The sequence below is a fragment of the Choloepus didactylus genome, chromosome 2 (genome assembly GCF_015220235.1).
Source record: "Choloepus didactylus isolate mChoDid1 chromosome 2, mChoDid1.pri, whole genome shotgun sequence".
NCBI classification, from domain to species: Eukaryota; Metazoa; Chordata; class Mammalia; order Pilosa; family Megalonychidae; genus Choloepus; species Choloepus didactylus.
This window is the reverse complement of record NC_051308.1, coordinates 229,829,866-229,852,549: the sequence shown is the minus strand read 5'-3', so window position 1 is coordinate 229,852,549 and position 22,684 is coordinate 229,829,866. Positions and strand designations below refer to the sequence as shown.

General features: G+C 47.7%; 2 protein-coding genes across 2 annotated transcripts; one reads left to right on the top strand and one right to left on the bottom strand.

The window, feature by feature from the left end:
- Positions 1–20: 20 nt before the first annotated feature.
- On the top strand, positions 21–12,475 carry PINK1 (PTEN induced kinase 1). The gene is made up of 8 exons (XM_037828311.1): positions 21–451; positions 3,966–4,253; positions 4,835–4,935; positions 8,084–8,266; positions 8,835–8,998; positions 9,968–10,095; positions 10,451–10,687; positions 11,565–12,475. The coding sequence occupies exons 1-8, from the start codon at positions 56–58 to the stop codon at positions 11,829–11,831; spliced, it is 1,764 nt and encodes a 587-aa protein (XP_037684239.1). The 5' UTR covers positions 21–55; the 3' UTR covers positions 11,832–12,475.
- A 1,434-nt stretch (positions 12,476–13,909) lies between these two features.
- Positions 13,910–22,540, bottom strand: DDOST (dolichyl-diphosphooligosaccharide--protein glycosyltransferase non-catalytic subunit). The gene is made up of 11 exons (XM_037828313.1): positions 22,336–22,540; positions 22,023–22,133; positions 17,994–18,080; positions 17,064–17,167; positions 16,822–16,916; positions 16,441–16,534; positions 16,003–16,151; positions 15,418–15,565; positions 14,647–14,767; positions 14,416–14,522; positions 13,910–14,328 (listed from the first exon to the last, which is right to left on the bottom strand). The coding sequence occupies exons 1-11, from the start codon at positions 22,487–22,489 to the stop codon at positions 14,179–14,181; spliced, it is 1,320 nt and encodes a 439-aa protein (XP_037684241.1). The 5' UTR covers positions 22,490–22,540; the 3' UTR covers positions 13,910–14,178.
- Positions 22,541–22,684: the final 144 nt, after the last annotated feature.

The following is a 22,684-nucleotide window of genomic DNA, read 5'->3' as shown; positions in this document are numbered from 1 at the left end:
GGCCGCCCCCGGAGTTTGTTATTGTTGTGACCCGGGAGCGGGCCGCGGCGCCGCCATGGCGGTGCGACAGGCTCTGGGCCGCGGCCTGCAGCTAGGTCGAGCGCTGTTGCTGCGCTTCACGGCCAAGCCAGGCCCGGCCTATGGCTGGGGGAGAGCCGAACGGCCCGGCCCGGCGGCGGGCTGGGGCCGGGGCGAGCGCCGGGGCCCGACCGCTGGAACGGCCGCGGATTCGCGCCGGCTCGGGCTCGGGCTCCCCGACCGCTACCGTTTCTTCCGCCAGTCGGTGGCCGGGCTAGCGGCGCGGCTCCAGCGGCAGCTCGTGCTGCGGGCCCGGGGCGGCGCGGGCCCTTGCGGCCGGGCCGTCTTCCTGGCCTTCGGGCTGGGGCTGGGCCTCATCGAGGAGAAGCAGGCGGAGGGCCGGAGGGCGGCCTCCGCCTGTCAGGAGATCCAGGTGAGCGAGACCGCGGGCGGCGCCTTGAGCGGCCGCGGGGGCGGGGCGCTGGGGGCGGTGGGCGGGGCTGCTGCGGGGGCGGGGCTCGGGGCGGGGTTAGGGACGGGGGTGGGCCGGAGAGCCGAGTCTTGGGCTGCGGTGGGAGGCGGCTGGGTGGCAGCCGTTGTCCCCTTCGAAAGTGCCTTGGAAATCGCCAGTTAAGCCCCATTTCCCCGTTACTGATCGTCTGATATGGGACCAGCGACTCACATTTATTTTACTGTTTTCCCTTCCTCAAACAGCGTGTTTTCTACATTGAATCACACCTAAATGATAACACTCCTATCCGTTGAGGTAGTTGCCAGGCCCAATATTGAATGAGACGACATACTCAAAGAGGTGAAGTAACTTACTCAAAGTCACACAGCTCATAAAGGGCATCGCCCAAAGTCCGACTCCAAAGCCTGTGCCGATGACCACTCACTGATCCAGGCTTCCTCTGTCAGTGACATGCTTGAAGCTGCAGTAAAACCTATGACTAGCAGGAGAAGACATCACACCTAAGTTTTAGTTAACTTGTGTAGAGTCATCATGGTACACGGGGCTTCTCAGGCTTTTGAAATGCTTAAACTAGTCCAGAGACCTCTGTTTCTACTGAATCTCCTTCCTGGGGGTTGGAAGCACTCACTGATTTAGTACATCCCCTGTGTTCACAGGTTAGGGCTGAGGTGAGTGGAAGGACTCACCCAAGGACACCGAGCTAGTTAAAGACCTAGTGGTATCTCTCGGGTTTCCTGGTTTCCAGCCGGGTTCTCATTCCTCACCACCAGATTGCTTCATGTTTGAGCTCTGGCCATTTTGGGGTGTCAGGTGACATCTGGCTGGCCTAGTCCCCTGCCCCTGTCCTTGCCTTTTGCCATGGCTTAACTGGGGATACTGCAAAAACCTGCTTACAACCAGGGAGGATTTTTTTTTTTTTTTTTTACTGAGAAGACATCTTCCCAAGCTAACCCAGCATATGCCGTTTTCTCACAGTTCGCCCTCTTGTGTCTTAAAGTTTTTAATTAGTTGCCAATTAATTTCACATTTTAAAAAAAAGTCAGATATTTGACTTCTTTGAAAAATCACAAGAATTGGCAATCTAGTGTTAAAATTCCATATGGTATCAGACTGGAGTAGAATAGCAGCCGCTCCCTTCAGATGGAGACATGTGAGAAAACTAACAATCCAATTATAAAATGCGCCGAAAACGTGAAAGACATTTCACCAAGAGGAGATACAGATGTCAAATGAGCACGTGAAAAGACATGCAACACCACAAGCCATTAAGGAAATGTAAATTAAAACCATAATGAGATACCATTGCACACTTATTAGAATGGAAAAATTAAAAATTGATATTACCAAATGCTGGCAAAGATGCAGAGAAACTGGATCTCTTATACGCTGCTGGTGAGAATATGAAATGGTACAGCCACTCTGGAAAATAGTTAGGTGATTGCTTACAAAGCTAAACATTCACTAACCATACAACCCAGCAGTCACACTCTTGGGCATTTGCTCAGAGAAATGAAAGTCTATGTTCACACAAAAACCTGTACATGAGTGTTCATAGCAGCTTTGTTCATAATAGCAAAATACTGGAGACAACCAAATGTCCTTCAATGGGCAAATGGCTAAACAAACTCTGATACATCCATACAGTGGAATCCTACTGGACAGTAACAAGGAATCAACTACTGATATATGTCACAACCTACGGAAACTTTAGGGGCATTATGCTTAGTGAAAAAAGTCCATCTCAAAAGGTTTCATGCTGTACAATCTCATTTATATAATACTCATGAAATGATAAAACCACAGAGATGGAGAATGATTAGTGGTTGCCAGGGGTCAGAGATGGGGGTAGGGAGTGGTGCAAATATAGATTGCTTTTGCAGGATGAAACAGTTGTGTATCTTGACTATGGTAGTGATTACATGAATATGTACGTGGGATAAACTTGCACAGAACTCTGTACACACCCAAATAAATGCATGTAGGTTAAAAAAATGGTGACAACCAGTCAACAATAGTGCACCAGTGTCAGTTTCCTGGTTTTGATATTATACTACAACTATATGGAATGTTACTGTTAGGGAAAGTGTACACAGGACACTCCTATTTTTTTTGTAACTTCCTGTGAGTCTATTTCAAAATAAAAAATATGTATCTTACTCTCAAAACCAAGATTGATAGAGGATTACTCTATAAAATGTTGCTTCTACTCCAGGGGGTATATAAACTAGTTGACAAGGCAAAATAGACTTTCGTTTTTTAAAAAAGTTAAAAGTTATAGTGTAAGGCACGTTAGTTTATAGATACTAAGTGCTTTAGGAATCCTCCAGAACGAAAGGTTTCTGTGGGCTTGGGTTGTGGGGGCTGTTTACTGAGGGAGGAATAGCTTGGGCTGGGGACTTGATGGATGAGGGGGGATGAGCCAGGCAGAGCAGTACAGTAGAAGTGGGGGGAAAGAGAAGGGGTGAGCAAAGGTCAGAGAGAGGCACAGGGAAGGTCAGTCACAGACAGTGCACAGACCAGTCGCGGGAAGCATCGCGGGGAGTACCTGGATATGGTATGGAGAGTTGGTTTGGCTGTTGAACAGAAGCCTGTGAAAGCAGTGGTTTAAGCTGGCTCGCAGGCAAGGGATGGGAGGAAGTGGGAGTGGGGAGTCTAGAGATGGGCGCCTGTTAGGTCACTGCCCTCGAGGGTCTGCAGTGCTGCGATCCTGTCACACAGGGGGTGACTAACCATGGGATTGAAAAGGAAGGGCTCAGCGGATCAGACAGGATTTGAAGAGCGAGGCGGAGCCTCAGTGACTGGAGAAATGCTATCACCACTGCCTAAAGTAGGCGAATAACCAGTTTTCAGGCAAATGGGCTCTCTCTCCTGGGGACCCTCAGCCCTGCCATGCCTGGACTTCCATCTGTTTCTGTCAGAACTCTGGTACCCTGGTTTCCTTTCCAAACGGAGTGGGCCCATCACATTCCTGAGAGGCAGACAGGAAGATGGGACTTCATAACTCAGCTCTGGAGATTTTCCTGATTTCGCCTCCTTGCCTGCAAAAGCAACCAGAGGTCACTAACAAGTGAGGAGTTTGACTGTTGATCACATGCTCCTGCCCAATCACAGCTCCTGGTTATTGTCTTTGCAGAGCGTGTTCTCTCCATAATCAATCCCCACAGTTATGCCGGTTGTGCCGGGAGAGGGACAGGCAGCAGAGAAATTTGGAAGTTCTGACTTCTTAACTAATACACAGTGTTTTGTCTCTTTGATTGCAGTGGAGTGACAGAGTTTGAGAAAAATTATTCTGAATAACCAGAGAAAAAGGCAGGATAGCCTGAACTCAGGATGACCAGTCAAACACAATTTGGATGCGTTTGACCTTAGCAGTGAGGACTCTCCCTCGCCATACCTCTTTCTTTCCCATCTCCCTTTATTTCTTTGGGCCTTACTATCAGCTCCCTGGCTCACTTGCATTCTTTGTTCCTCACAGGCAATTTTTACCCAGAAAAACAAGCAGTTGCCTGACCCCCTGGACAGTAGACGCTGGCAGGGCTTCCGGCTGGAGGAGTATCTTATAGGGCAGTCCATTGGCAAGGGCTGCAGTGCTGCCGTGTACGAAGCTGCCATGCCCTCAGTGCCCCAGAACCTGGAGGTGGCAAAGAGCATTGGCCTCCTTCCGGGGAGAGGCCCAGATAGCGTTCCACAAGGAGAAAACGAGGAGAGAGCTCCACAGGCCCCTGCCTTTCCCTTCGCCATCAAGATGATGTGGAACATCTCGGTAAGGACGTGGCCTTCATCTTTAAAGTAGGCATTCTCAAAGTACCATTCTTAGTGACCCAATGGACTTTTTTCCAGTAAGTAGATAGGAAAAGACCCAACTTCTCCACAGTAGGGCCTGTATAATTAGACCTCTTCTCCCTCTTATACAAGCGTCTATAGCAGGGTGTCTCATATTTTAATATGTCCACAGACCACCTACAGATCAGGTTAAAAGGCGGCTTCTGATTCATTAGGTCTAGGATGGGGCCTGAGAGTCTGCATTCCTAACAAGCTCCCAGGTGATGCTGCTGCTACTGGTCTGTGGACCACACTTTGAGTAGCAAGTGCCTAAACCATTGGTCTCTGACCTGTCAGTCATGGCCAGTCAGTTCCTTTCAGGTCTGCGATTGGCACCTTCCCTTCTCTTTTCTAAGACCCGCCTCACTGGAGAGGAGGAGCCATACTCCTTTCCTCTAAACTCACCCTTCAACCCTGCCTCCAGATCAGAGGGTCTCTCATCACCTCCCTACTCTCACATCTTGGAACTTGCAACTCTGCTTGGGTTTGTATAATCGTGAAATCATTATGCATCTGTTCCAGGCAGGTTCTTCCAGCGAAGCCATCTTTAGTACAATGAGCCAGGAGCTAGTTCCAGCCAGTCAAGTGGCCTTAGCCGGGGAGTATGGAGCAGTTACTTACAGGTAAGCACCTCTGGTCCATCTGCCCACAGATTGACTAAATTCTTTGAGAGCAAAATGTCTGATGCACATGTAGATGCTTGCTGAATGACACAGTTAATGAGGGATTTTCACCTGGTGGATAATCTAGTTTGCAAAAGACTGCAGTTCTTCTGACTCTTGGAGCAGGGAAGAGAAAGCCATCTACAAATGCCCAATTCAGAATGTTGGAAAATTGATCTGATTTCTCTGCTTCCTCATTGGAATGGTGAGGACTAAGTTGTGGACAGTGGATAGGTAGAGCACCACCTAGTGGTCCCACCTGGACTCTGTTCTCCCCATCCCCATCACCCCAAAGAAGTGACATTCATCCCACTAATAGTTCCAGTGCAGCTGGTGGTGCCAAGTACTGTTCTAGGGGCTTGCAGCTTGTAATAGAGATTTTTTTTTAAAAAAGCAGTCTGTTCTATGGAAGTTCTCTGTCTGACAAGCTGTTGTCCTGAACAGCGCCAAGTGCCAAGTGCTAGGATTGTGTGTTCTCAGGGTGCCAAGGAAGCCTGAGGTGGTGGGTGTGGGGGTCATTCAGAAAGGCTGCTCAAAGGAGGGGGCAATTTGTGCTGCACTTTGAAGGATGAATAGGCATTACCGGGCCAAAGGAGGACAAGAGCAGGTGAGCAGCTCACGGCAGAAAGACCACTTGTGCTCACTTTAATACGTGTATACCACCAGGAAGAGACAGGACTGCTGCATTTTTTTGGTGATTTATTAGAGGGTTGGTTTGTAGTAGTCTGAGACCTTAGTTCTGTCAAAAGCAGGGAGGTAGAAACAGGAGCGTGAGGAACTGATATGTGGAAAAAGCTTCTATGGCTGCGCAGTCTCCAGGATGAACTGAGAGTCCACGTGAGCTGATGGAAGCTCGGTGGGCTTGGCGCTCATCCTCTTCTCCTTCGCCCTTTGTGGGGAAAGTGGACACCCGAATGTCAGCTGCTTTTAGGGCTGACTCATCCTCAGGTGGCTCATTTTGGGGTGCTGCTTTAGCTGCTGACAAGGTGCTGTCGTATCCCCGTGAGCACTGTGACGTCCCTTCTACACACATGCCTACAGACCTCTTATCTGAAACAGTCCTCTCGCTCTCCGGTCCTTTATCCTGCTTTATTTTTTTTTTCATAGCATTTATCATCATCTGACCTTAAATTATAAATATGTGTGTTTGTTTATTGTCTGTCTCCCCAGCTGGACCAATAGCTGTTTGAGGGCAGGGGTTCCATCTGTTTTACTACTGTACCCCGACAGCTCAATAAATGTCTGTTGATGTGACTGGGTGAATATGGCAGAAGGGATATTTATTACCTACTGTTCTGATGACAGCTAACTGTCCCTCGGGGCAGCTCTTCCCTGATTGCACTCTAAGGACATTCCCACCTAGCCTGCGCTCATCGAGGCACCTCAGACCCAGAGCCCTTTGAGATCTGCTCCTCTCACTTCTCCTCCCACCTTGCTTCTCATCCTTTTCCATTTACACCCTACACTCAGCCATACTGGATTATTTGCCTTTCCGCAGATGTGCCAGGCTCCTCCATGACTCTGCCTTCTGTGCCTGTGCTCTGCTGTCCTCGGGCTGCCCTCCCTGCAGCCTCCTGACCTGTGTCACGTCTTGGCTCTAACAGACCTCCACACCGCTCCCTGCAGCACAGCTACACACTCTGCCATTGGGCTCCCAGGCCACCCAAGCAGAGCCGTCGTGTTATGGCACTGACAGCCTGTGCTGTGATCCTGATTCCCCCACCAGCCTCAGTGGCCCAAGAGTAGGAACAATGTTTTGACTCCTTTAATTACACACAACAGGGCCCCACTCAGGTTCACTCACTAGAGATAGCAGTACGAGGACACGCATGGATTGGGGACCCAAGGCAGCTCCAAGGACAGGGTGTGTGGTCTGCTCTCTGTGTCCTCTTGGCTTATCTCTGGACTGCTCCATTCTCTTCTCTCTGCTGTCCAGAGTCCTTATTTCTTACCCCATAGCTGTCTTTTCCTGCATACCATTGGCTTCCCATGGCCCCAGTCAAGTCTCATGGCAGCCTTTTATCTTCAGTCCATCGCTGATTAGCAAGTTAGTGCCATGTTTCTTCACTCGTGCTCCCCAAAGAGAGAATCTCATTGGCTCTATCTCCTTTTACAGCCACCCATTTGGATCCAACTCTTAACGGTAGGCCTGTGGCCCTTGGGTCAGGTACCCACCCTTAGTCCAGTCAACTTTGGCTGAGGGGAAAAGCTGGTACACAGCAGGCAGAGGACACAATCCAAAATACCCTAAAATACGGCCACTGTGCCTCACAAGGGCTGTGAGTGTGGAATTTCCCTGAGGAAGAGGAGCAGACAGAGCAGGCAGGGACACCTCTACTACTAATTGTATCTGGAACCAACAAGGATTTTGCTCATACTCCATGCCAAGTATTAGGCTAGAACTTGAACTCATGGGAAAATTTAGGCATGGGCCCTGCCCGTAAGGAGCTAAGATAATGCCTTATTCAATGTCTCTTCCCTGTTAGATGGTAAACTCCATGAGGACAGGGACTCTGTCTTGTTTTCTGCCATAGCTTACAAGCACAATGTCCAAATACTTAGTGTGAAAACAGTAGATGTTAGTTATATGAATATAGTAATAGCTAATATTTGCCAAGTGCTGTGTGTTAAACACGATTCTTGGTACTTTACATGTATAAACAACCTCCTGAGGTATGTTACTACTTTATTCCCCTTTTGCACTGAGACTGAGCCCAGAGAAGTTGAGTAACTTGGCCAAGAACTTACAGTGGAATTCAAATCCCAGCAGTCTTGATTCCAGAGTCTCTTAACTTCTGTGTGCTATCACATGAGATGGATGGATGGATGGATGGATGGATGGATGGATGGATGGATGGATGGATGGATGGGCGGGCGGACGGACAGACAGGACAGATGAACTGCAGATGGACTAGTGGAGTCGCCAAATGTGATAAGTCAGTTTTGTGGATATTTTTTCCCCACTGCTGGGCACCGTACATGCAGATCTATAAGTATTTGATAAATAAATGAATGAATCAGTCAATGTCAGTTTTATTGTGGCTTTAGATTGTTATTCCAACTGTTGTATCTGACACTGGCCTCATGTGTGCCCCACTTGGCTAAACAGAAAATCCAAGTGCAGTCTCAAGCAACTAGTCCCTCACCCCAACATCATCCGGGTTTTCCGTGCCTTCACCTCGTCTGTGCCACTGCTACCAGGGGCCCTGGTTGACTACCCTGATGTGCTGCCACCATGTCTCCACCCTGCCGGCCTGGGCCACGGACGGACACTCTTTCTCGTTATGAAGAAGTAAGTGGCAGGGTATGGCAGGATGCTGGAACTGCTTTATCTTAAGAGTGGGAGCAGCCCCTCCCCCCCCACTCCCATGTGCATTTAGCACAGGAATTCCAAGAAGAGGCTCATCAGACTCGGGAATAATGTCACTCAGTGGAAGTGTGTCGGCCATAGAGAGCAGTTTCCCTTGAGCATGATTTCTTATGAAAACAAAATCTCATTTTCAGCCACAACATACTGTGCTATTGTCCTATACTTTTCCCTTGGTAGTCTTGGCCCATTTGACTGTCACCTCTTCTCAGTGGTTTATCTGTTTTTCAACATACACATAGTTCTCCTTCCTCACTTTCTTCAACTCTTAACATGGTTTTAATGGTGTTTTAAGGAAATGGGTATTTGTACAGTTATTTCCAACATCTGGAGCCCCAGCTCTTCCTAATTTCAGGATGGGGGGAGGGTGGGAAGAGATGCATGGGAGGAGAGGGGGAGTTCCAGAAGAGGAAAGGCCATCATCCCAGTAGGAAGTAGGTGGTAGGGATGGTTCATGTGTGACAGCCAGAGGCCCTGTCCCCCTCTCCTCCAGCTATCCCTGTACCCTGCGCCAGTACCTTCACGTGAAGACCCCAAGCCCCCGCCTGGCTACCATGATGACCTTGCAGTTATTGGAAGGGGTGGATCATCTGGTTCAGCAGGGCATCGCACACAGGGACTTAAAATCTGACAACATTCTCGTGGAGCTGGATGCAGGTAAGTGCTGTGCCACAGCCTCAAAGCTATCCAGGTGCACTAGAGTTTAGGTCTGGAAACATTTAGGACTTTTCAGGTCTTTTTTGGGTTTTTTATACTATTATAAGTCATTGTGTCTTAATTTAGCTCTGTATACAATAGATGAGCAACACCTTCAAAATGGAGGCTTTTGTTCTCCTGGTGGGATTTGTGAAGTTATAGTTAACAGTTCCTAAGTGGCTTTCTGTTGTCCAGTTACAGAACAAAAATCTTAGTGGTAGAAGTTTTCTTTAATAAAGTAAAAGGGAGGTAGACTTTAGCTTAATATAAGGAAGAATTTTCAAATAGTAAAAGCTGTCTAAGTATAAGCTTAGTTTTCTCTGGAAATAAGGAGTTTCCCATGACTGGAAACATTCAAGTAAAAGCTGGATGGCTATTTGGGGATATAGTAAAGGAGAGTCATCTGATAAAATTTGAACTAGAAGATTTAAAATAAGTATGCAATTAAATTACTGGAGAAACTGGTTTTTAAAAGGAACCGTGTGTGAATCCTTTTGCAAGTAACTAATGTCTAGTACACCTGCTTCTTAGGTTTGGAATTGAGGTTTCAAGTTTGAATCAAAGACTTTCAGAGTGAATGGGCCCTTGGAGGTCATTTGAGCCAAGCACCATCTGATGAGTAAATCATGAGCAGCTCCTTTGGTCTTGGGACAGCTCCAGCTATCAGAAAATGATTTAGATTGTGCTAAACCTTTTATCCACTTCCTGATTTCCTGGAGGCATTTCCATATTCATGTAGCTGTCCCCTTGTTGCACTCAGTGCTGAGCAGACTCCCATGAGGCCTTGCTTCCCTGTGCTCCTGGGCCGACACTGAGTCCCTGGGAGCCCCTCTCCCCCGTGATCTGATGATGGCCTAAACGGGGACACAGGAGGGCTTTAAGAGGGAAGGAGGCAGCAAGAGCCTTCCCCATTGCCTCCTGTTTCTTCAGGCGGCTGCCCCTGGTTGGTGATCACAGACTTCGGCTGCTGCCTGGCTGATGAGAGCATCGGCCTACAGCTGCCCTTCACCAGCTGGTATGTAGATCGGGGTGGAAACGGCTGCCTGATGGCTCCTGAGGTGAGTCCCATGGGATGTGTCCTCCATCAGCAGCAGAAACTTTTCCACTGTGTTTCCCATTAAATGATAGAATGTGATAACCTCATTACTTACTCAACACCTCCATCTTTTCTGACCCATAATTTGGCACAAATCTGTTCCCTGCCACTTTGCTTTCATCTGGATCTCTCTAATGTTCACGGGAGATTCAAGTTTTGTGAGCATCAACTAGGCAGCTGCTGAGATTCTTCTGGGTCTGAGCCACAACTCCCTCACATTCTGGGCCCCAGATGAGCGCGTGAATCAGGTGATGTGCATGAGCATGACTAGGATGAGAAAGGCCAGCAGGGCTGATCTCCCATCACTTTCTGAGCAGGTGGCCACAGCCTGTCCTGGGCCCAGGGCAGTGATTGACTACAGCAAAGCAGATGCCTGGGCAGTAGGAGCAATCGCGTATGAAATCTTCGGGCTCTCCAATCCCTTTTACGGCCAGGGCATGACCCACCTTGAAAGCCGCAGTTACCAAGAGGCCCAGCTGCCTGCACTGCCTGAGTCAGTGCCTCTGGACACGAGACAGCTGGTGAGGTCACTGCTCCAGCGAGAGGCCAGCAAGGTGAGGCTGTTGACCCAGTTGCCAGGTTCTGCAGGCTCTGTGGGGCTAGAAATCTCAGTTCACGTTCCAGGGGGAAGGGCAGTTTGGGGTGCAAGCACTTCAGTGACCAACAGAGCCTCTGTCTTAAAAGGCAATTACAGTAGAACACAAAATATATTTTAGTTTAAATAGGAGTAGGCACCAAAATCATCAGTCAGAATTCCAGCAATTCAACTCTTCTTGGGATTGTGGTTGCCTAAAGTCACTCAGAAGAAAAAGGATGTACTTTTTGAAAAATGTTTAATGTAGATGCAGCTTACATTATAGAAATAGCGTATGATCTAGTCAGACAGACAGAGAGGAAAACATCTCCTGAGAGCAGATCTAGACAATTTGAAAGGAATATAAAGGCTGCTATATATGAAGCCATTATTGGAGTGATGGTGGGTCAAGTGCTAGAGCAGAGAAAGACCTGTGTTCAAATTACTGTTCTAGCACTTACCACTTCCCTCTTACTGCACATAGCATGCTATCTCGGTCCCAGTAGCTGCTCAGTGAAAGTATGTTAAAATAACTACTACCAGTGATTAAGGCATGAGAGACAACTTACCTAACTCCAGCCCTAGGGACCAGACAGTGTAGGTGCATAGAGGGCACGTGAACCCACACTGCAGGCAGCTCCTGTGCAAATGTGTATGTGAAAAGCCTGGAGCATGGAAAGAGCAGCCAATACCTCTCGGTTTAGTGACGGGGCACCGGTAGGGGAGCTAAGGGTGAGAGAATTTGGTTGGGAGCAGCTAATAGAAGACCCTGCAATGACAATTCATTAACAGAGTGGGTTGTGGGCATAAGACTTTGTTATAGATGTTTTCAGCTTCACCTTCCCTTCCTGTTTCAGAGACCATCTGCCCGAGTAGCTGCAAATGTACTTCATTTAAGCCTTTGGGGTGAACATATTTTGTCCCTGAAGAATCTGAAATTAGACAAGATGATTGGCTGGCTCCTCCAACAATCGGCTGCCACTTTGTTGGCTGATAGACTTACAGAGAAGAGCTGTGTAGAAACAAAAATGAAGATGTTATTTCTGGCTAACCTGGAGTGTGAAACCCTTTGCCAGGCAGCTCTCCTCCTCTACTCCTGGAGGGCAGCCCCACTCTGCATGTAGGTGGTGAATTACTACAAGAACTTAAAAGCATCTGTGTCGTGATAGTCTCTGCATGCCAGGGGAGGGGACTCTGAGGTGTAAGAGGGCAGGAGGCAGAAGAAAAGACAGCACAGAGAGGGCTGGTCAGCTAAAGAGAGGGCCTCTGGTTTGGCAAGTGTGGAAGGAACAACTGGAGTCAAAAGTTCATGGTCTACTAACTCAAGCCGTGTGATTTTCAATGAACTGTATAACCTGTGTGGACTAAAGTTCCCTTACCTGTAAAATGAAGAAATTGTTCTAAATCAGGAGTTGGCAAACTTTCTCTGTAGGCCAGGTGGTAAATTCTTCAGGCTGTCACAACTACTCAGTTCTTATTATCACATAAAAGCATCCTTCAATGTGTAAATGAACTAATGGAGCTATGTTCCAATAAAACTTTATTTTTTTTTCCTCCATTTGAAAACATAAAAACCATTTTTAGCTTGCAGGCCATACAAAAACAGGTACAGACTGGATTGGCCCATAGGCCACAGTTTGCCAACCATTGGTCTAGAAGAATTCAAAGGATCTAATTCTGGGAGGAAAAAATGCCAACTGATCATTAGATCCCTTTGTGTACAATGTTAAAAAAATAATAAAAAGTAATGATTATCCTGGTGGACAAATCCAAGGCATGTGAGTTCTCTGTGCCAGGTGAGATGGTCTACTCCAGTGTAACTGCTGACCAGAACACCCTGTTCTACACCCCAGATCTGGCCTCCCAGACCTCTAGGAAGTTGATAATGGCCAAGCTGGTCCGTTAGAGGAGGCTGGGCTGAGGAGTGAGGAGGGTGGTCCCTACTCTGAGGATCCACGCTGAGGTGGGGGCTGCTAGCGGAGAGCCCCAGGACGGACTGCCACACGTTTGAAAGGAGCAGCCATGGCATTGGTGCACATGTGTCCTGGGCTGCAGCAAACATTTGCATAGGTCTCAGAATGAAAAACATCTAAGTGAGGCATGAGGAGGAGGAAGCCTCCCTCTGCACTAAAGTTACACACAGGAACTCTGGGGACGTTTTTGAGAAAGCATTTCCCCAGAGCTGCTCCAGCTACTTAACTGAATCTAGCACAGCGATAATGAAAGCAACGTTGTGGTGTTTCAAATTGATGTTGCTTTTGACCAGTATTTCTTATAGGAATTGTGAAGAATTGAATGCAAACTTACAACTGCGTGCACCTTGAACTATCCTATGTACCTAGAACTGAATATTTGGTATTTGGTATTCTTATTACACCCGAAAGACCAGAAGACTTCGTAGGCAGATATCAACAATGGGGACAGGACTGCACATACTTTGTTTTCGTTTCCTAGGCTGCTCCAGCAAATACCATGAAATGGGTTGGCTTAAACAATGGGAATTTATTAACTTACAGTTTTGAGGCCAGGAAAATGTCCAAATCAAGGTATCATCAAGGTGATGCTTTCTTCCCGAAGACCACACGAGTCCTGGCTCCTCTGTCACTTGGCAAGGCGTGTGGCAGCATCTGCTGGTCTCTCCCTTCTCTTCAGGGTTTCATTGCTTTCAGCTTCTTGCTTCCGTGGCTTGCTCTCTCCGTAATCCTTCTGTTTGTAATGGTCTCCAGTAATAGGATTAAGACCCATCTTGAGTGAGGTGGGTCGCACCTTAACTGAAGTAACCTCATCAAAAGGTCCTACTTACAATGGGTTCACACCCACAGAATGGATTAAATTTAAGAACATATTTTTCTGGGGTACACAGCTTCAAACCACCACAATTTACGTATGCTTTTTAGGAACAGTTATTGCCTAGAACAAGGTAAACATATATTTAGAGTTCTTTTCAACCAAGCAATTCTATAATTTTATTATAAAGTGAGGCACCGACATCCTAGATTTCCCATTTCAGTAGTTCCCTTGCCCCTGCCCCTGCCCCATGCACTATTAACCCTATTTTATCCCTCAAAAAGGTAGGAAGCTCTATTTAATAGTTAAAGAAAATAGAGTCCAGTCTTTGGCAAAATTAGAAGCCTATTAGTATTTTGTACCCAGTCATTCCTGAACAGCATCCCCACCATTAGCAAAACACAGCAGGGCCACATGAAGTTTCAGGGAGCAGTTTCTCTTTATTTTAGAAATGAGGGTGACTGCACATACGAAAAACGCCACACAGCAATTCAAGGGGGAAAAACGTACATAAAAATTATTCCCTAACCCTACCCCTTGGTACTCAATCCTGCATCTCCCACTGAGGTAAGCCTGTGCCATTGTCCCAGAGCTTTTAAAAAAACAAACCACCATAAAGGAACAAACCCTCTAACAAAAATCCTCTGTCTCCGTGCTATAAGGAATCCCAGGGCCCTGGGCCCCTCAGTCCGACTTCTCCTTCTCCTTCATGTGTAAGAAGACGATGCTGAAGATGAAGAGCCCCGCCATCATGGAGAAGGCACTGGCATAGTAGGGGTAGGCTGAGGGGATGAAGCGCTCATACTGTGTGTGCTGGAGTGGCCTCACTGACACCTGCAATGGGACAGAGGTGGCAGCTCTGCCCCGGGAGCCCAGGGGGGCACGCGCTAGCTGGTAACGGGGACTACCACCTGCACTTACCTGAGTGGAGGAGTACAAGTGCGTGTAGCCTAGCCGGTTGTAGTCCACTTTAAACTGGAACACACCATACACATCAGGCAACTTGAACTGGACGCTATATTTGCCCCCTGGGGAAGAGCCAACATAGGTAATGAGGGGGTTTCCCAGAGTACTTCTCTGTTGGGCCTCATGAAAGCAAGCAAGGGGAGGGGACTATCTTCCGTAGCATTTTCTTGCAAGAACTACATTTACCTTTCTTCTTCAAGAAGGTCCTCACAAAAGGATCAATGCGGAAAAACTCCAGCTGAATGTCATCGCCATCAAAGGGAACCCATCTGCCATTTGAGAGCTGTTCAATCACAATGCTGTACTCCTGAGATAAAAGGGTGGCCAGAGACTGGATGGGTGTCTTCACCCTCAGAGTGGCACTGAATTCCCACCCCAGGAACAGAGCAGGAACTCCCAGGAGTTGTGAAAACCTGTGAAGACCCTAATACCTATCCCTGAACAGGAGCTGATGATACTTCTTGGGAAGATTAACTCACTCAATTCAGCATCCATGCCTTTTCACAGGCCCAAATTCCTTAGCACAGTAGTCATGGGACCCAAATCACTCTCCATTCTCAGAATATGCCAAGCACTTTCAAGCATCCATGCTTCCATACACACTGCTTTCTTGCCTTTCCCCACCTCTCTCGCCTGACAAATTCATCCTGAAGACCCAATTCAAATATTACTTCCTTGTGAATCCAACATCTGGGCAGAGAGCTTTTCAGTGAAGCCCCTCCCATGTCTGCACTCCTATAGCAAAGCCTCTACCTCTTCAAAAGCTAGTATCCGGTTAGGATAGTTTATGTGCCAGGCTCTGCATCTAAACTGACTTTCTTGGGAGTAGAGATGAACCTATTATCCTTATTTATGCCTCTTAAACCCAACACAAAGGTGTTTAATAAATGCTTGTTGGACTGAGCTGAATCAACTTGGCCAAAACTGCAGGGTCCTCCTATTCCAAAAAGCTCTTACCACTAGGTCGGTGACAGTGTAGGCACTGGGTGGGGCTGTCTCACCCACCCGATGATGGGACACAGGCCCCACACGGAGGACACCCTCCTCCTTGAATACCCAGCGAGAGAGGGCCACAGCTAGCTCATAGTTGCCTGTCTGGGAATACCTGCAGAAGGAGAAAACAAGGGGCTGGAGAAACAGAAGCAACTTCTCCCCACTGGTGCCTGGTCAGCAAGACTACTCAGTGTCCCCCATGATGAACTGCACTAGCTCACCTCTGCCTTTAGGCCAAAGGGGGCACAGGGAAAATGGGGAAATGTGGAGTGGTATTGCTCTGGTATTATCTGCATGATAAATAAACAAAGTTATAAAAGGAATGGCAAAGGGTAGGGGTCTCAAGATATCTTAATTCTTTACAAAGATTGGAGGGCCAACATCAGCAATAAAGGAACAAAGTAGAATCTTCAAATAATCTAAAAACACTTGAAAATATTTAGCCTCTGACACTGAGCTAAAAGCCTCCTTTCTACCCTACCTGAGTCCTCCTCATTGGCACAGACCCCACCACCTGGACCACATGCCCCAAAGCCTCCTGGATTCTACCTCTGGGAGCCAGGCGTGGCCTTCTGCACTGCTGAGTTGAAGAAGGCATCACTGAAGAAGTCAAGGGAGCCGCTGAAGACGACCCGGGCGTTGTTCCTGGCCTGGAGCCCAGCAATGAGGAGGGTGTTCTTCCCCACTGCATGGGGATACTGGGAACAAAGTGAGGCTGTCATCCGAGGAGTCCCAGGGTAAAGGAAAGCAGCTGGGCCTCTAGCGCAAGGGGACAGCAGGCTAGACCTAACCACCTTACCCTAAGCCCCTGCCTGAGGGAGGAAGCTGAGATCACCTCATGGCTCTTGCCCACTTCTCCTTTCCTACCAACTTTTCATTTCCTTGGCTTCAGCCAAGTGTGCTTTCTTGCCCAGCTCTCATTTTCAAATAAAGTGCTTTGCTCCTGGCCCAGGAGCTAAAGATCACAAAGCTGCAAAAGCCTCTCACCTGGGTGATAGGTTTATCTGGAAAAAATGAGTAGGAGGTGGAAGAGCCTGTCAGGATGTCCAGTACCAGAGGATTGTCAGGATCAGCTACCATCCTGTCAAAGGAGAAGAGAACAGCCCAACACTGAACCCACAGCTTAGCCCAAAGGATCTGGGATCCCCAAGGGCCATTTTATTTCCCAGGATGCACCTGCTTTCTTAACAACCAAGCACTCAGGCTCTTCTCTTGCTGTAACAGTGGAGTTTGACTCAATGTCATAAATTAACCTCATCCCCATCCTCTAGGGAGGGGAACACCCTCAAATAATCACAGGTTTGGGAGGATTTCTTAAAGTGACCCCTCTTCCCCCAGGTTTCTGCTAGCCTTTCCCCACACACTCACCCAACACCTCGGAAGAGGATGGGATTTAGAGATGATTTCCCGACAATGGTCGGCGCCTTCAGCAGGTTCTCAGTGTCTGCCACGATGAGCGTATGCTGCAAAGAGTGGGGGGAAAGATGGGTGGTCAGGAAAAGGTTCCCCTGAGCCAGGGAGTCCCTCTTGCTCCCTCTTGGTCCCTGGGATAAGCTGACCTCTGCTGCATGTGCCTGACACCAGGAAGGTGAAAGAGCAGGTCCAATTACCTGGCCAAGGTCTGAGATGTCATAGTTGTGATGGTCAATGACAGCCGTTTTCTCCTCATCAAACTCAATTCCACACTCACTGCCCAGCTCTCGAAGAGGGTCACCTGCATAGACCAAGAGATGCCTGGCTAAGCCCACGTGGGCCAAGCAGAGTCACTTATCTGGCATCCTCAAGCCTCACTCTCTAACCATCAGCTCCAGAGCCTTGCAGCTCTGATCAGCTGGGCTCAGTCCCTGGCTTGACCCCTGGACAGCAGCATGGTATTCCACTAACAAAAGTCAGAATCTGAACTGACAAAATAAAAACAACAACCTGGATCTCTTACACCACAAACACAAGATGACCCTGGTTCTGCCACAAAAACCCCTTTGAGCAAAGTCATTACCTCAGGAAAACTTGACCTGGTAAGCCTGGGCTTTCAAGGTTTCTCTCCTCCTCATCGTCACCCCACCAAAAAACCCACCTCATTAGAAGGAATATGCTTTTAAAAAATGAAATAAAATTGGCCAAATGTGGCTAATTGTTGAAGCTGGGTGATTGGTCGGGGGGTTCAGGATGCTGTTTGCCTTCTACTTCTGAGTATCTTTGAAAATTTCCAAAATGGAAAGCAAAAGACAACAAAAATCTTTCAAAAGCTTGGGCTCCATCGAATTAGCCTCCCCCTACCTGCATTCTTGTAAAGGACAGGCCACCAAAACCCAAAACCAACACCAACCACCCAACCAGGGACTCCAGCCCTTTAAAGGACCAGCACTCACTGCTTTCGATTACAGGGAAGCACATGAGGGACAGCCGGCTCTGCAGCTCCCTGCCTGACTCCTTCCAAGGACTGCCCAGCAAGTGCTAATTTAGCAGCTTCCATTTGTCAAGCTCTCCAAACTCCCAGGAGAAATGGTGGAAAGCACAAGAACATCCCACGTCGGACTTACCAATGTCTGAGCTGGCAGCTACCAGAACACTGCCTCCGCCGTCGATAAAGGCACTGATGGTCTCCACGTTGATGTTGCCTCCAAAATCTGAAAGAAGGCACCAGACACAGTGACCCAAGAGGTATCCACACTGCTCCTGACATCTGAGGGCGCAGGTGAACTGCAGACCTTCCACAAGCAACCATGGAATAGCGCCCTCTGGAGGCCCAAAACAAGAGAGGTGTTCACCAGTGCTTGATGGCAAGTAATTCCCCCATTTTCCCAATGTGAAGACCCAAAAACAATGGCTCGCATCTCTTCAAGGTAGAGATGAAATAGTCAAACATCTAATTATATTTACCAAGTAAATGATATATATTACACTAATTTAGAAATGCTGCATTGTCCCACTCTCATTTCATTAAACAATCACCTGCACCTTTGACATCACCTGCACCTCTGACATTGGTATCTCTGTCACCACTAGAGTCATCATTGGGTCACCTAACAGTTTTCCAGAGCCAATCAACTTTACTTCTAAGCTGTCTGAGAAAGAGCATCTTTGAATCTGGCATTCACAGAGTTGTTTTTTCTATTAGTCCTACACATTTATATCCATGATATCCATAACAAACCGCTTAGTATACTGCTTTTTAAAAAATAATCACCAAAAAGACTCATTAATTTCCAACATGTGTAGCCATGAGATCATATCAGTCAGTTGATTTGGTCAGGTGACTGCCATAAGCATCCCAAGCTAGCAGAGTAGGGCTGTTTTAAGTTCAACGTTCTTCCCCAATATGTCCTCTCATGTTCAACATAAAGTAATGGAGGGATGCTCAGTAATTCATTAATTCATTAAATGAGTAATAATTTATTGTGTGTTGAGAAGAAAAATAAATGGGACAGTGGAGTGGGGTATATTATTCAAAAGTTGGTCAGGGAAGACCTCTGGTAAGTAACATTTGAGAAGCTGTGAGAGTGAGCCAGGCAGGATGTGGGGTAAGAGCATCCCAGGTATAGAGAACAACAGGTCAAAGTCCCCAAGGGGTGCGTGCATTCACCAGCAAGGCCAGTGGGGCTCAAGTGGAGAGAGTGAAGGGGCGAGTAGCAGGAGTTGAGGCCAGGGGAGAAGCAAGAAGGGCAGTTCATGGAAGGCTTTGTGGGCCACATAAGGCCATGCAGAGCCCCTGGGGGATTCTGAGCAGAGAATAGGGTGCCAGGGGTGAGGGTGGAAGCAGAATGACCCATAGGTTAGAAGGCTATCATCATAATCCAGGCAGGAAACAATGGGGACTGGACCCAGGCAGCAGTGGTGGAGGGGAGCAGTGGTGTATTCTGAAGGGAAAGCCGGCAGGACTTGCTGATGGACTGGACGTGGAGTGAGAGAGAAAGACAGGCATCAAAGACAGCGCCAAGGCTTCTGGCCAAGAAAAGGAAGGACAGAAGTGCCGTTTACTGTGATTGGACATAGAAATCTGTCCATTAGACAGTTATATATGAGTCATACTATGACTCTGCAGAGATCTGAAAATGAAAATAGCCCTTTTTTCTGGGGGGTAATTTTCAGGAAAAATAACCCCCCAAAAAAGTCTTGCATCAGGGGGTTCTACTTCTCATACTACATTTAGAAATCCACCTATCCACTCCCCTACAGAGTCCAGGCAGAGTCTCAGAAAATTCAAGAGCGGCTTTTTGGTATAGTGCAAGGGTTCTCCACGAGGAGCCTTTTGCCCCCCAACGTCCCCAGGGCACATTTGGCAACGTCTGGAGACATCTCCGGCTGTCACATTAGGGGGAGGGGCGGCTACTGGCATCCAGTGAGAAGAGGCCAGGGATGCTGCCAACATCCTACAGTCCACAGAACTGCCCCCCACAGCAAAGAATGATCTATTCCAAAATGTCACTAATGTTGCTCTCAAGAAACCCTGGTATTGTGGAAAGAACACAGGCTTCAAAATTAAAACAGCTGGGGTCTTTCTGAGCCCATTTCCCTCTCATAAAGCAGGGATCTGGTTTCTGCCTGGTACAGAGGTCACGCTAATGCGCCTGTCTCCGGCAGCCATTACTGCATGTGACCTGGGATCCTCTTGATCCTGAGACGGCAAAGAACACACCGACTCATGGAGAGGGAAGCCAGCCAGCTCCTCACACCTCAGACGGCTGAAGGTGATTACGACATTGTGGAAGGGTCCTCAGAGCAGGGGCCGAAGCCCTACCCGGAATCCCCAGCAGATAAAAGCTGCCTCCCCAGGAGCACCCAAGAGAGGCTTTCCTGCAGCGTTTCCCAAATCACTGGGGGCACAAAAGGGGACATCAGTAACATAGGGATAGGCTTTAAATAACATTGGCTCTCTGAGAAAGTTATTCCATATCCAATTATTTTTCAAGCTTTCTCCATCAAAGAAAATCTCTTTTTTGACACTAGTCTTCAGCAAGTCTCTAACAACTGCTGATCTCCTATTTAGGAGGAAGCCTTAGGCTTCAGGAGTCAATTTGAAGAAAAATATTAAGTAATTATTAGCAGAGATGATATGGAATATGTAAAAATCATAAAGGAGGTACGGAAATGACTAATGTTTGGGGAACTCTGTTTTAGGCTCTTCAACACATTTCCCCACCAAAAGCCTCTCTCAACCTTCTCCCAATCCATCTAACCCCATGGTTTCTTTCCTTCTCAGTGATGCTCCAGAGTCATCTCCATAAGCAAACAAACTTGAATGGTTCCTCCATGCTGTCTTGTACACCCTAATAAAGAGTCTGGAGACTTATTTCAAGGATTTATTTTTATTTCCTCAAAGACAAGACTGAAAGAACTACTAAAGGGCAAGCTCTCTGTCCTTAGCATCTCACCCAGTCCACTGCTCAGTAGCTACTTCAGAGTTCTAAACACAGCAGCAACTGGACAAATACCCATTAATCTGCTGAAAGCTCCATTTCACTTGCCCAGTAATTTGAAGATTTTAATTTGTACAATCTGGGGTCACATCCACCCCACTACACTTGCTTCCAAAAAGCCAATTCCAAAGGCACATGCTTAAGGGGCCAGGGTGTGGGGGTAAATGATAAAGTGACAGGAGTTTAGGGAAAATACTTCAGGAATTTTGCTGAATACAATCTCATGTGAACTACGGAGAATAAAGTAGCTGCCAGTGAAGCAAAAGATTTCTTAAGCTTCATCAACTGAAGGGAGAGTGGCAGTCCTGTTTTAACCCGGACAAAAGACAGCTTGAATCCTTTGAGAAAAAGATTACCTGAGGCAAATAAAGAAGAGAATGACTGGGATACTCACAAAAAAGCATGACAAAAGAGAAATGGCCATAGGAACTGGGGCTATTTAGTCTGGAGAAGAAATAACTGAATAGGTATGATTACATGAAGGCTATGATTTTAAGCAAGATAAGTGTTACTTATTCTAATAAGCCTAATTTATTCTAATTCTAATTATAGAATAATTCTTATTCTAATAAGGCTCTGGGAAGTGACATCCCAGAAGAGAGACAATTTTCAGTTAAACATAAGAACTTCTATTAGAATGGTGTTGTGGATGGAATGGTAGAGTGTCTCTTAAGAAAGTAAGCTCTTGATCACAGGATTATAGAAGTATAAATCGGATAATTTGAAGATGTTCATTCTGTTCAACAACTACCATTTACTAAATATCAGCCCTGTGCTGGACCTATCCAGCCAGTCTTAAATAGGGCATTGGACTAGATAATTGTTAAGGTTATTTTTCATCCTGAGACTATGAATCCATCTGAATTCTTAAGCTCTCCTGCCACAATGCCTCTTTACAGCAAACCATATTAATAGCATACATTTCCTCTTTCCACACGGGCAAATCCACCAAGGAGCTCTCCATCTTTCCTATCAGGCCTTTCACGTAGAAAATTTCCATCTCAGCAATGCAACAGGAGGCCAAGTTAGAAATTAGCATTTTCCTCTTCCCTGCTAGCAGCAGCGCTCTGGGCTGGCGACCCATCCTGGTTCCCAGGCACAGGAATCAGCAGAGAGTGAATCCCGGTTCTGGAGGCGTTGCGCAGCCCTTACCTTCTACCGAGGGGGAGAAGATGATGAGATTGTCATAGAGGAACTCTCCGTATTTAATGAGGGACAGGCTGGGGTCATCAGCAGTCTTGAATGTGAGTTCAAAGCCCCGGCCTGGACGAGGAGAAAAACAGGGCTGAGGCAGACGCAACACAAAGGAAAACCCCGCCGTAGAAGTCACGACACCCCGCACACGCGCGCACACACAAGCGGAAGGCAAAACCTGGGCAACCCTCTCGTGACAACCAAGTGAGAGGGAGGGGGGCCTTTCCAACCCCCGACCGTCACCCATCGTCCCCTCGGACCCAGGTCTCACTCTTCAGACTTCGGAAGAAAAGCGAATGCGTCTCCCGCAGGTTGAGGTTGTCCAGCAGCACTAAGGTACGGGGACCGCTGGCGCACTCTGCGCCAACCAGGAGCAGAAACAGCCACAAGCAGGACCAGGATCGGGGCGTGGGGGCAGGCTCCATTTTCCTCTATCTGCTTGGCCACCCAGCACCTGGGCACCGGAAGTGCTCCGTCTACGGTCGTCCAATCGCGGCTCGTGGTCGTGAAATACCACCCGGAAGTGATCGGGATACGCCGGGGCACGGCTTCCGAGCCGCTGTTTTGGCGGTAATGAACAAGGAGCACCGCCGGAAATGCCCTGGCTGGAGGAGGATTCG